This window comes from Leptodactylus fuscus, chromosome 7 (assembly GCF_031893055.1).
Source record: "Leptodactylus fuscus isolate aLepFus1 chromosome 7, aLepFus1.hap2, whole genome shotgun sequence".
Lineage (NCBI taxonomy): Eukaryota > Metazoa > Chordata > Amphibia > Anura > Leptodactylidae > Leptodactylus > Leptodactylus fuscus.
This window is the reverse complement of record NC_134271.1, coordinates 153,931,210-153,947,351: the sequence shown is the minus strand read 5'-3', so window position 1 is coordinate 153,947,351 and position 16,142 is coordinate 153,931,210. Positions and strand designations below refer to the sequence as shown.

General features: G+C 33.8%; 1 protein-coding gene and 1 long non-coding RNA gene across 2 annotated transcripts in view; both read right to left on the bottom strand.

Moving 5' to 3' along the window:
* Positions 1-16,142, bottom strand: part of LOC142214380 (uncharacterized) — a 572,210-nt gene that overhangs the window by 539,520 nt on the left and 16,548 nt on the right. The gene's annotated exons all lie outside the window — the stretch shown is intronic.
* Positions 593-2,044, bottom strand: LOC142213085 (gonadotropin-releasing hormone II receptor-like). The gene is made up of 3 exons (XM_075281242.1): positions 1,469-2,044; positions 1,182-1,386; positions 593-1,093 (listed from the first exon to the last, which is right to left on the bottom strand). Exons 1-3 carry the CDS (start codon positions 2,042-2,044, stop codon positions 615-617), a joined length of 1,260 nt encoding a protein of 419 aa, XP_075137343.1. The 3' UTR covers positions 593-614.

The following is a 16,142-nucleotide window of genomic DNA, read 5'->3' as shown; positions in this document are numbered from 1 at the left end:
CAGGCAGTGGAGCCAGGGCTAGTGTGTATTCTTAATGGTATATACCAAAGATCCTCCACCTTGTATACACTCAGCCTATTGCCCCCCACAATTAACCCTTCACCTGCCACGGGTATCTACATGACAGAGGATCGGGGCTGCCCGAAGAGTCCAGGCCATGGCCCACCTGCAGATTATACTAATACCACCACGATCTAATGTAGCGGACTTTGGGGGCACTTGGAGAGAAACAGGATGGAAGCCCCTGATGGCTGTGATGTCATAGAACCTTCCCCAAACACTTTATGACATCATTGAACCGATTGTGAATCGACAATGTATTAAAGCTTATATTAATAGTAGGACCAGTCCTGAAACGTCTGTATTGAATCAAGTCTGGGGATCGAAACCTCGGAGCTAAAGATCTACCTGAGCTTAGTCACCTCCCTTATCATGACATCATCATGTAAGATCTGACTAGACGGATGACATCATTGTGTCCATCACCGCCCACTTTCATCCTGTTATAGGTCCAAGATCTCCAGTCGGATACAGATTAGGATACATACGCCCTCTATAGTCCCTCTGGCAGTGTTACATCTGTGCTCTACAAGAACCTACTTGACCACCGCTGGTCACATGAAGGTCTCCGCCACCCTCTTCTTACAGTGTTCACATTTTCCTGGGTGGAGTCCGACCCCTGTGACCTCCAGGTCAAACTTACAAGAGCCCCTTGCAGGTCTCTTCAAGGACACGGTGGCGGTGGAGATCCGGAACGACCCTGTACCCAGAGAGGCCGTATCGTTGTCCTGAGCGGAACATCGGCAAACCCTTCTTATCTCCCGGCGGAAGTGGATGGTGAAGAGGCCATAGATGATGGGGTCCAGGCACGTGTTAAAGAGGCCGAAGAGGAAGAGGATGTGGCTGAGGGATGGCGGCACTTGTCGTCTGGTCAACATCTCTGGAGAGAACCAGTACCAGATCCCGAGGAGGTAGTAAGGAGTCCAACACACAATGAAGGTCAGGACAATGACTAAAGACATCTTAAATGTTCTCATCCGAGCCCGAGGGATGTTGTTATAGGAGCGACGGAGGTGGACATCTGTAGAAGAAGCTGGAGACAAAACCGTAAGAAAGAAGAAGAGAAGTTGTTCATATATAAGTTGATAGTGGTCAAGCCTTGAAGATGTCTGAGCACTCACCACAGGCTTTCTTCATCTTCTGAGAGATTTCTATGAGGATCTGGGTGTAGCAGAAGAGCATGATGAGCAGCGGTAAGAGAAAGAGGCAGCAGAAGGTGAACATGTTGTAGAGCGTCTCCTGCCAGTGCTCCTGGAAGCTGCCCAGCGTGGCACACTGGATGAAGAAGACTGGATACGTCCTGCTCACCGTGTGGAACACAAAGAGCTGAGAAAGGAAACAAGTGGAACATTCTTACAAAAAAAGGTCACCCAAACATGAAGAACTTGGGTGGACCTCAAGGACTTACCTGTGGAGTAGCTAGCAGAAGACTCAGTGTCCAGGCCACAGAGAGCATTGTCTTGTTCTTCTTCTTGGCATCTCCGATTCCCAAAGGGTTTAGAATGGCCGCTCGCCGGTCAAGGCTAATGACCACAGTGACAAAGGCAGAAGAATACATGGCCACCAGCTTGAGGAACATCAAGATCCGGCAGGCCACATCGCCAGCGTACCACTGGATGGTGACGTTCCATATGGCATCCAAAGGCATGACCACAAAAGTAATGAGCAGGTCAGCGACCACCAGGTTTATGATGAGAATCCGGATATGGGATTTCTTCCTGTACTTGTGGGTTATCGTCCACAAAGTGGCCAGGTTAAAGCAAGCAGAAGAGACAAAGAGCACACAGGTGATGGCAACACGGACCTTAGCTGCCATGGAGAATGTGGGCATCACAAATTGGTCTTCATTGAGGAAAGTTATATTAGGACCATTTGGTTTCTCTAGACTATTGACATGAAGGCAGCTGAAGTTCAACCTCCAGAAGGCACAGACACCTGAGGGTGCCACGGACCTATTGTCCACGGTTTCATCGCTACTGTTCATCTTAGATATTGTGAGGAGTTCACCAAGTATAGAACCTGAAGATCCAACCCAGAGGAGCGTGACACCATTGGAACTCAAGCAGATACCAATGTCTCTTCAGCCATGGACTTTGGGACATGGTCTTACGTTTGGCCCTTAAATCCATAATCTCTCCGACAACAAGTTATAAAGCTAAAGAAAGTAGATATTTCCCTCACGACAGGCAAGAATGTGCTTATGACATAAATCTGCAAGTGAGAAGACAAATATCCCCCATTTATAAGAGCTCTTCTACTGGACTTGGAAACCAATCCCAACATCTACAGCAACCGTATAGAAGAGACCAGGAGGAAATATAGTGAGGAGGTCACTGCAAGAAAGAAGAGAGTGATCGTATCAATATCCCAGTCACAAATCATCTTACACTATCCATATACCAAAACAATTAAAAGTAGCTCCTATAATACTGCTCCTATGTACAAGAATATAACTACTATAATACTACCTCCTATGTACAAGAATATAACTACTATAATACTACTCCTATGTACAAGAATATAACTACTATAATACTACTCCTATGTACAAGAATATAACTACTATAATACTACTCCTATGTACAAGAATATAACTACTATAATACTACCTCCTATGTACAAGAATATAACTACTATAATACTACTCCTATGTATAAGAATATAACTACTATAATACTACCTCCTATGTACAAGAATATAACTACTATAATACTACTCCTATGTACAAGAATATAACTACTATAATACTGCTCCTATGTACAAGAATATAACTACTATAATACTACCTCCTATGTACAAGAATATAACTACTATAATACTATTCCTATGTACAATAATATAACTACTATAATACTACTCCTATGTACAAGAATATAACTACTATAATACTACTCCTATGTATAAGAATATAACTACTATAATACTACCTCCTATGTACAAGAATATAACTACTATAATACTGCTCCTATGTACAAGAATATAACTACTATAATACTACCTCCTATGTACAAGAATATAACTACTATAATACTACTCCTATGTACAAGAATATAACTACTATAATACTACTCCTATGTACAAGAATATAACTACTATAATACTACCTCCTATGTACAAGAATATAACTACTATAATACTACTCCTATGTATAAGAATATAACTACTATAATACTGCTCCTATGTACAAGAATATAACTACTATAATACTACCTCCTATGTACAAGAATATAACTACTATAATACTACTCCTATGTACAAGAATATAACTACTATAATACTGCTCCTATGTACAAGAATATAACTACTATAATACTACCTCCTATGTACAAGAATATAACTACTATAATACTATTCCTATGTACAATAATATAACTACTATAATACTACTCCTATGTACAAGAATATAACTACTATAATACTACTCCTATGTATAAGAATATAACTACTATAATACTACCTCCTATGTACAAGAATATAACTACTATAATACTGCTCCTATGTACAAGAATATAACTACTATAATACTACTCCTATGTACAAGAATATAACTGCTATAATACTACTCCTATGTACAAGAATATAACTACTATAATACTACCTCCTATGTACAAGAATATAACTACTATAATACTACTCCTATGTACAAGAATATAACTACTATAATACTACCTCCTATGTACAAGAATATAACTACTATAATACTACTCCTATGTATAAGAATATAACTACTATAATACTACCTCCTATGTACAAGAATATAACTACTATAATACTACTCCTATGTACAAGAATATAACTACTATAATACTACTCCTATGTACAAGAATATAACTACTATAATACTACTCCTATGTACAAGAATATAACTACTATAATACTACCTCCTATGTACAAGAATATAACTACTATAATACTGCTCCTATGTACAAGAATATAACTACTATAATACTACTCCTATGTACAAGAATATAACTACTATAATACTACTCCTATGTACAAGAATATAACTACTATAATACTACTCCTATGTATAAGAATATAACTACTATAATACTACTCCTATGTACAAGAATATAACTACTATAATACTACCTCCTATGTACAAGAATATAACTACTATAATACTGCTCCTATATACAAGAATATAACTACTATAATACTACCTCCTATGTACAAGAATATAACTACTATAATACTGCTCCTATATACAAGAATATAACTACTATAATACTGCTCCTATGTACAAGAATATAACTACTATAATACTACCTCCTATGCACAAGAATATAACTACTATAATACTACCTCCTATGTACAAGAATATAACTACTATAATACTACCTCCTATGTATAAGAATATAACTACTATAATACTGCTCCTATGTACAAGAATATAACTACTATAATACTACCTCCTATGTACAAGAATATAACTACTATAATACTACTCCTATGTACAAGAATATAACTACTATAATACTGCTCCTATGTACAAGAATATAACTACTATAATACTACCTCCTATGTACAAGAATATAACTACTATAATACTATTCCTATGTACAATAATATAACTACTATAATACTACTCCTATGTACAAGAATATAACTACTATAATACTACTCCTATGTATAAGAATATAACTACTATAATACTACCTCCTATGTACAAGAATATAACTACTATAATACTGCTCCTATGTACAAGAATATAACTACTATAATACTACCTCCTATGTACAAGAATATAACTACTATAATACTACTCCTATGTACAAGAATATAACTACTATAATACTACTCCTATGTACAAGAATATAACTACTATAATACTACCTCCTATGTACAAGAATATAACTACTATAATACTACTCCTATGTATAAGAATATAACTACTATAATACTGCTCCTATGTACAAGAATATAACTACTATAATACTACCTCCTATGTACAAGAATATAACTACTATAATACTACTCCTATGTACAAGAATATAACTACTATAATACTGCTCCTATGTACAAGAATATAACTACTATAATACTACCTCCTATGTACAAGAATATAACTACTATAATACTATTCCTATGTACAATAATATAACTACTATAATACTACTCCTATGTACAAGAATATAACTACTATAATACTACTCCTATGTATAAGAATATAACTACTATAATACTACCTCCTATGTACAAGAATATAACTACTATAATACTGCTCCTATGTACAAGAATATAACTACTATAATACTACTCCTATGTACAAGAATATAACTGCTATAATACTACTCCTATGTACAAGAATATAACTACTATAATACTACCTCCTATGTACAAGAATATAACTACTATAATACTACTCCTATGTACAAGAATATAACTACTATAATACTACCTCCTATGTACAAGAATATAACTACTATAATACTACTCCTATGTATAAGAATATAACTACTATAATACTACCTCCTATGTACAAGAATATAACTACTATAATACTACTCCTATGTACAAGAATATAACTACTATAATACTACTCCTATGTACAAGAATATAACTACTATAATACTACTCCTATGTACAAGAATATAACTACTATAATACTACCTCCTATGTACAAGAATATAACTACTATAATACTGCTCCTATGTACAAGAATATAACTACTATAATACTACTCCTATGTACAAGAATATAACTACTATAATACTACTCCTATGTACAAGAATATAACTACTATAATACTACTCCTATGTATAAGAATATAACTACTATAATACTACTCCTATGTACAAGAATATAACTACTATAATACTACCTCCTATGTACAAGAATATAACTACTATAATACTGCTCCTATATACAAGAATATAACTACTATAATACTACCTCCTATGTACAAGAATATAACTACTATAATACTGCTCCTATATACAAGAATATAACTACTATAATACTGCTCCTATGTACAAGAATATAACTACTATAATACTACCTCCTATGCACAAGAATATAACTACTATAATACTACTCCTATGATTTAGTGTCCCTTAATCATAGCGGAATACAGCCTACACAATGTGTTGCCTCGATCTCTTATATACTACTGACTTTAACCCAGTTTAGAACACTTAATTGTCTAATCCCCATCAGCCTTCTACATGTCGGTAAAAAAACTCCACCCGATAACTTTTACAATGCCGGTAAATAACCCCAACCCATAATAAAACACCCTGACAGCCAGGTTTAAGATACTCAAGCCCTTCCAATTGTATAACAGGCATCCAAAAGAAAAAACATTAAAGAAAAATACGATATTCAAATTGATGGAAGAATATAAGATACCATGAAACTAGCTTTGCTAGGCATCAACCTACAGTTGTATCCCATAAAATATCAATCACAGGTTTCGTAAGTGTTTCAACCTACTCAAATCTGACCCCAAGGTAATTAACTTGCAGATCAGAAAAGGGGGAAGCTAAATGACTTTCATCAATATTTACACAGTCCGTATCAGACTGCCGTCTCTTTAGTGTTAATTTGCTAGCAGACTGAGCGAAGGGAAGACAAGAGTTAAATAGGGGTTAATCTTCATGTACACATTTATTGTTGTTATACTGATAAGATGAACAAAGGGATCTATTGTTATTATACTTGTAGACTGTACGAACGGCCAGTGGGGGTCAAATATAAGTTAATCCCCATATGCAGATTTTTTTAAAATATTTTACTGATAAACTGAACAAAGGGGTTAGTTCTTTTTGTGTTAGTAAACTAAACGAAAGGCAAATAGTGGTTAAATAGGGGTTAATCCTTATGTACATGCCACTCATTCTAAAACTAAAATCGGTGAAAGGATATATAACACTGACCTGCCAATGTTTGAGAACAAACACACCTAGCTCTTCTCATAGTACAAAGACTTTCCCAGAGAACATCAATTCCTCTGCACTGACATGTCAGTCCACCCCCCCGATAGATTGATTTATGAGGAGGACTTATCTCATTCACAAAAAGAGAACACGTGACTACTACAAGTCAACAAAGTACTAGGCTCGAAATAGACTAAACCATGGATGTTATCCCATTCATAAAACAGTCACATGTCTATTATTAGCCTATAGAATCAAGTCTACTAAATCTCTACCCTCCATGATACCACTAAGGCTTGGATTATTGTATCATTGTTCCAGTGCTGGAAATTTGAAATTTAACCACTACAATATCCAATGCACCCCTCAACTTAAGGTAAATAAGATCTTATAATTATATAATTATTATACAGTATCAATTTGACATCCCTTCATTAAGAGTGTCCCTGTGTATGTTGTAATTATGCAGTTTTATAAAAAGAAGACAAATGATCCTATTCTTAATTTATGCAAATTATTTTCTGATCATTGTAACCTAACCCTTCATATAACTATTACGCAGCAAAGTCTCTACATTCAAAAAATGAGAGCCAGATCTGATTTTGCATTCATTCCTGTTGGCTGCCTGCACCCAAACCTAAGGATCCAGAGAGCTTCCTTTTTCAAAAGAACCTTTTTCCTATTGCCCCCCCCCTAATGTTTTCTTTTATGGTTTCTAATCCCCAAAACCGGAGAGTGTCCACTTCACCTCCATGTACACTTGCAAAATGTTTTGACACACCTGATATTGTTTTCATATTTGTTTTTTTACTGTCTCTAATGTGCTCTGCTACCCTAACTTTAAGAGGGCGGGTAGTGCTCCCAATATAATCAACTTTGCATTGAAGGCATTTAATACAATAAATCACATATCGGGAATTACAATTCAATGATGATTTATAATGTACTCTAAATTCCGTTGCAAAGCTAGTTAATACGTCCACATTGGAGGTGAAGGGACAGCTCTTACATTTGGGTTTATTACATTTATAGAAGCCATTTTTGTGGCCAGCCTGGCCAGCTGTAGTTGGGGTCTACTAATACTACTCCTATGTACAATAATATAACTACTATAATACTACTCCTATGTACAAGAATATAACTACTATAATACTACTCCTATGTACAAGAATATAACTACTATAATACTACTCCTATGTACAAGAATATAACTACTATAATACTACTCCTATGTACAAGAATATAACTACTATAATACTGCTCCTATGTACAAGAATATAACTACTATAATACTACTCCTATGTACAAGAATATAACTACTATAATACTGCTCCTATGTACAAGAATATAACTACTATAATACTACTCCTATGTACAAGAATATAACTACTATAATACTACTCCTATATACAAGAATATAACTACTATAATACTACTCCTATGTACAAGAATATAACTACTATAATACTACTCCTATGTACAAGAATATAACTACTATAATACTACTCCTATGTACAAGAATATAACTACTATAATACTACTCCTATGTACAAGAATATAACTACTATAATACTGCTCCTATGTACAAGAATATAACTACTATAATACTACTCCTATGTACAAGAATATAACTACTATAATACTACTCCTATGTACAAGAATATAACTACTATAATACTACTCCTATGTACAAGAATATAACTACTATAATACTACTCCTATGTACAAGAATATAACTACTATAATACTACTCCTATGTACAAGAATATAACTACTATAATACTACTCCTATGTACAAGAATATAACTACTATAATACTACTCCTATGTACAAGAATATAACTACTATAATACTACTCCTATATACAAGAATATAACTACTATAATACTACTCCTATGTACAAGAATATAACTACTATAATACTACTCCTATGTACAAGAATATAACTACTATAATACTACTCCTATGTACAAGAATATAACTACTATAATACTACTCCTATGTACAAGAATATAACTACTATAATACTACTCCTATGTACAAGAATATAACTACTATAATACTACTCCTATGTACAAGAATATAACTACTATAATACTGCTCCTATGTACAAGAATATAACTACTATAATACTACTCCTATGTACAAGAATATAACTACCATAATACTACTCCTATGTACAAGAATATAACTACTATAATACTGCTCCTATGTACAAAAATATAACTACTATAATACTACTCCTATGTACAAGAATATAACTACTATAATAATACCTCCTATGTACAAGAATATAACTACTATAATACTACTCCTATGTACAAGAATATAACTACTATAATAATACCTCCTATGTACAAGAATATAACTACTATAATACTACTCCTATGTACAAGAATATAACTACTATAATAATACCTCCTATGTACAAGAATATAACTACTATAATACTGCTCCTATGTACAAGAATATAACTACTATAATACTACTCCTATGTACAAGAATATAACTACTATAATACTGCTCCTATGTACAAGAATATAACTACTATAATACTACTCCTATGTACAAGAATATAACTACTATAATACTACTCCTATGTACAAGAATATAACTACTATAATACTGCTCCTATGTACAAGAATATAACTACTATAATACTACTCCTATATACAAGAATATAACTACTATAATACTACTCCTATGTACAAGACTATAACTACTATAATACTACTCCTATGTACAAGAATATAACTACTATAATACTACCTCCTATGTACAAGAATATAACTACTATAATACTGCTCCTATGTACAAGTATATAACTACTATAATACTGCTCCTATGTACAAGTATATAACTACTATAATACTACTCCTATATACAAGAATATAACTACTATAATACTGCTCCTATGTACAAGAATATAACTACTATAATACTACTCCTATATACAAGAATATAACTACTATAATACTGCTCCTATGTACAAGAATATAACTACTATAATACTACTCCTATATACAAGAATATAACTACTATAATACTACTCCTATATACAAGAATATAACTACTATAATACTACCTCCTATGTACAAGAATATAACTACTATAGAGATGAGCGAACACTAAAATGTTCGAGGTTCGAAATTCGATTCGAACAGCCGCTCAATGTTCGAGTGTTCGAATGGGTTTCGAACCCCATTATAGTCTATGGGGAACATAAACTCGTTAAGGGGGAAACCCAAATTCGTGTCTGGAGGGTCACCAAGTCCACTATGACACCCCAGGAAATGATACCAACACCCTGGAATGACACTGGGACAGCAGGGGAAGCATGTCTGGGGGCATAAAAGTCACTTTATTTCATGGAAATCCCTGTCAGTTTGCGATTTTCGCAAGCTAACTTTTCCCCATAGAAATGCATTGGCCAGTGCTGATTGGCCAGAGTACGGAACTCGACCAATCAGCGCTGGCTCTGCTGGAGGAGGCGGAGTCTAAGATCGCTCCACACCAGTCTCCATTCAGGTCCGACCTTAGACTCCGCCTCCTCCAGCAGAGCCAGCGCTGATTGGCCGAATTCCGTACTCTGGCCAATCAGCGCTGGCCAATGCATTCTATTAGCCCGATGAAGTAGAGCTGAATGTGTGTGCTTAGCACACACATTCAGCTCTACTTCATCGGGCTAATAGAATGCATTGGCCAATCAGCGCTGGCCAATGCATTCTATTAGCGTGAACTGAGTTTGCACAGGGGTTCTAGTGCACCCTCGGCTCTGCTACATCAGATTACTACATCTGATGTAGCAGTGCCGAGTGTGCATCAGATGTGTAGTTGAGCAAAACTGACTCAGCACTGCTAAGTCTCTGCATTCACATAGGAATGCATTGGCCAGCCTTCGGCCAATCAGCGCTGGCTCTGCCGGAGGAGGCGGAGTCTAAGGTCGGACCTGAATGGAGACTGGTGTGGAGCGATCTTAGACTCCGCCTCCTCCAGAAGAGCCAGCGCTGATTGGTCGAGTTCCGTACTCTGGCCAATCAGCGCTGGCCAATGCATTCTATTAGCTTGATGAAGCAGAGTGTGCACAAGGGTTCAAGCGCACCCTCGGCTCTGATGTAGCAGAGCTGAGGGTGCACAAGGGTTCAAGTGCACCCTCGGCTCTCCTACATCAGAGCCGAGGGTGCGCTTGAACCCTTGTGCAGCCTTAGCTCTGCTACATCAGAGCCGAGGGTGCGCTTGAACCCTTGTGCACACTCTGCTTCATCAAGCTAATAGAATGCATTGGCCAGCGCTGATTGGCCAGAGTACGGAATTCGGCCAATCAGCGCTGGCCAATGCATCCCTATGGGAAAAAGTTTATCTCACAAAAATCACAATTACACACCCGATAGAGCCCCAAAAAGTTATTTTTAATAACATTCCCCCCTAAATAAAGGTTATCCCTAGCTATCCCTGCCTGTACAGCTATCCCTGTCTCATAGTCACAAAGTTCACATTCTCATATGACCCGGATTTGAAATCCACTATTCGTCTAAAATGGAGGTCACCTGATTTCGGCAGCCAATGACTTTTTCCAATTTTTTTCAATGCCCCCGGTGTCGTAGTTTCTGTCCCACCTCCCCTGCGCTGTTATTGGTGCAAAAAAGGCGCCAGGGAAGGTGGGAGGGGAATCGAATTTTGGCGCACTTTACCACGCGGTGTTCGATTCGATTCGAACATGGCGAACACCCTGATATCCGATCGAACATGTGTTCGATAGAACACTGTTCGCTCATCTCTAATCTACTATAATACTACCTCCTATGTACAAGAATATAACTACTATAATACTGCTCCTATGTACAAGAATATAACTACTATAATACTACTCCTATGTACAAGAATATAACTACTATAATACTACTCCTATGTACAAGAATATAACTACTATAATACCGCTCCTATGTACAAGAATATAACTACTATAATACTCCTATGTACAAGTATATAACTACTATAAAACTGCTCCTATGTACAAGAATATAACTACTATAATACTGCTCCTATGTACAAGAATATAACTACTATAATACTACCTCCTATGTACAAGAATATAACTACTATTATACTGCCTCCTATGTACAAGAATATAACTACTATAATACTGCTCCTATGTACAAGACTATAACTACTATAATACTACTCCTATGTACAAGAATATAACTACTATAATACTACCTCCTATGTACAAGAATATAACTACTATAATACTGCTCCTATGTACAAGAATATAACTACTATAATACTACCTCCTATGTACAAGAATATAACTACTATAATACTACTCCTATGTACAAGAATATAACTACTATAATACTACCTCCTATGTACAAGAATATAACTACTATAATACTACTCCTATGTACAAGAATATAACTACTATAATACTGCTCCTATGTACAAGAATATAACTACTATAATACTGCTCCTATGTACAAGTATATAACTACTATAATACTTCTCCTATGTACAAGACTATAACTACTATAATACTACTCCTATGTACAAGAATATAACTACTATAATACTGCTCCTATGTACAAGAATATAACTACTATAATACTGCTCCTATGTACAAGAATATAACTACTATAATACTGCTCCTATGTACAGGAATATAACTACTATAATACTACTCCTATGTACAAGAATATAACTACTATAATACTACTCCTATGTACAAGAATATAACTACTATAATACTACTCCTATGTACAAGAATATAACTACTATAATACCGCTCCTATGTACAAGAATATAACTACTATAATACTCCTATGTACAAGTATATAACTACTATAAAACTGCTCCTATGTACAAGAATATAACTACTATAATACTGCTCCTATGTACAAGAATATAACTACTATAATACTACCTCCTATGTACAAGAATATAACTACTATTATACTGCCTCCTATGTACAAGAATATAACTACTATAATACTGCTCCTATGTACAAGACTATAACTACTATAATACTACTCCTATGTACAAGAATATAACTACTATAATACTACCTCCTATGTACAAGAATATAACTACTATAATACTGCTCCTATGTACAAGAATATAACTACTATAATACTACCTCCTATGTACAAGAATATAACTACTATAATACTACTCCTATGTACAAGAATATAACTACTATAATACTACCTCCTATGTACAAGAATATAACTACTATAATACTACTCCTATGTACAAGAATATAACTACTATAATACTGCTCCTATGTACAAGAATATAACTACTATAATACTGCTCCTATGTACAAGTATATAACTACTATAATACTTCTCCTATGTACAAGACTATAACTACTATAATACTACTCCTATGTACAAGAATATAACTACTATAATACTGCTCCTATGTACAAGAATATAACTACTATAATACTACTCCTATGTACAAGAATATAACTACTATTATACTGCCTCCTATGTACAAGAATATAACTACTATAATACTACCTCCTATGTACAAGAATATAACTACTATAATACTACTCCTATGTACAAGAATATAACTACTATTATACTGCCTCCTATGTACAAGAATATAACTACTATAATACTACCTCCTATGTACAAGAATATAACTACTATAATACTGCTCCTATGTACAAGAATATAACTACTATAATACTACCTCCTATGTACAAGAATATAACTACTATAATACTGCTCCTATGTACAAGAATATAACTACTATAATACTGCTCCTATGTACAAGAATATAACTACTATAATACTACCTCCTATGTACAAGAATATAACTACTATAATACTACTCCTATGTACAAGAATATAACTACTATAATACTGCTCCTATGTACAAGAATATAACTACTATAATACTACCTCCTATGTACAAGAATATAACTACTATAATACTGCTCCTATGTACAAGAATATAACTACTATAATACTACCTCCTATGTACAAGTATATAACTACTATAATACTGCTCCTATGTACAAGACTATAACTACTATAATACTGCTCCTATGTACAAGAATATAACTACTATAATACTACCTCCTATGTACAAGAATATAACTACTATAATACTACTCCTATGTACAAGAATATAACTACTATTATACTGCCTCCTATGTACAAGAATATAACTACTATAATACTACCTCCTATGTACAAGAATATAACTACTATAATACTACCTCCTATGTACAAGAATATAACTACTATAATACTACCTCCTATGTACAAGAATATAACTACTATAATACTACCTCCTATGTACAAGAATATAACTACTATAATACTGCTCCTATGTACAAGACTATAACTACTATAATACTACCTCCTATGTACAAGAATATAACTACTATAATACTACTCCTATGTACAAGAATATAACTACTATAATACTACTCCTATGTACAAGAATATAACTACTATAATACTACTCCTATGTACAAGAATATAACTACTATAATACTACCTCCTATGTACAAGAATATAACTACTATAATACTGCTCCTATGTACAAGACTATAACTACTATAATACTACTCCTATGTACAAGAATATAACTACTATAATACTGCTCCTATGTACAAGAATATAACTACTATAATCCTACCTCCTATGTACCAGAATATAACTACTATAATACTGCTCCTATGTACAAGAATATAACTACTATAATACTAGTCCTATGTACAAGAATATAACTACTATAATACTACTCCTATGTACAAGAATATAACTACTATAATACTACCGCCTATGTACAAGAATATAACTACTATAATACTGCTCCTATGTACAAGAATATAACTACTATAATACTACTCCTATGTACAAGAATATAACTACTATAATACTACTCCTATGTACAAGAATATAACCACTATAATACTACTCCTATGTACAAGAATATAACTACTATAATACTACTCCTATGTACAAGAATATAACTACTATAATACTACCGCCTATGTACAAGAATATAACTACTATAATACTGCTCCTATGTACAAGAATATAACTACTATAATACTACCTCCTATGTACAAGAATATAACTACTATTATACTGCCTCCTATGTACAAGAATATAACTACTATAATACTACTCCTATGTACAAGAATATAACTACTATTATACTGCCTCCTATGTACAAGAATATAACTACTATAATACTACCTCCTATGTACAAGAATATAACTACTATAATACTACTCCTATGTACAAGAATATAACTACTATAATACTACCTCCTATGTACAAGAATATAACTACTATAATACTACTCCTATGTACAAGAATATAACTACTATAATACTACTCCTATGTACAAGAATATAACTACTATAATACTACCTCCTATGTACAAGAATATAACTACTATAATACTGCTCCTATGTACAAGACTATAACTACTATAATACTACTCCTATGTACAAGAATATAACTACTATAATACTGCTCCTATGTACAAGAATATAACTACTATAATCCTACCTCCTATGTACCAGAATATAACTACTATAATACTGCTCCTATGTACAAGAATATAACTACTATAATACTAGTCCTATGTACAAGAATATAACTACTATAATACTACCTCCTATGTACAAGAATATAACTACTATTATACTGCCTCCTATGTACAAGAATATAACTACTATAATACTACTCCTATGTACAAGAATATAACTACTATAATACTACTCCTATGTACAAGAATATAACTACTATAATACTACCTCCTATGTACAAGAATATAACTACTATAATACTGCTCCTATGTACAAGAATATAACTACTATAATACTTCTCCTATGTACAAGAATATAACTACTATAATACTACCTCCTATGTACAAGAATATAACTACTATACTACTATAATACTACTCCTATGTACAAGAATATAACTACTATAATACTGCTCCTATGTACAAGAATATAACTACTATAATACTGCTCCTATGTACAAGAATATAACTACTATAATACTACCTCCTATGTACAAGAATATAACTACTATAATACTACCTCCTATGTACAAGACTATAACTACTATAATACTACCTCCTATGTACAAGAATATAACTACTATAATACTGCTCCTATGTACAAGAATATAACTACTATAATACTGCTCCTATGTACAAGAATATAAC

Bases quoted from the DNA above. Each gene is read 5' to 3' on its own strand.
- LOC142213085 (XM_075281242.1), bottom strand. From the start codon at position 2,044: ATGAACAGTAGCGATGAAACCGTGGACAATAGGTCCGTGGCACCCTCA. The intron at 1,387-1,468 runs GTAAGTCCTTGA...TTCCTTTCTCAG, and splicing joins TTCTGCTAGCTACTCCACAG to CTCTTTGTGTTCCACACGGT. The intron at 1,094-1,181 runs GTGAGTGCTCAG...TTTTGTCTCCAG, and splicing joins GAAGATGAAGAAAGCCTGTG to CTTCTTCTACAGATGTCCAC.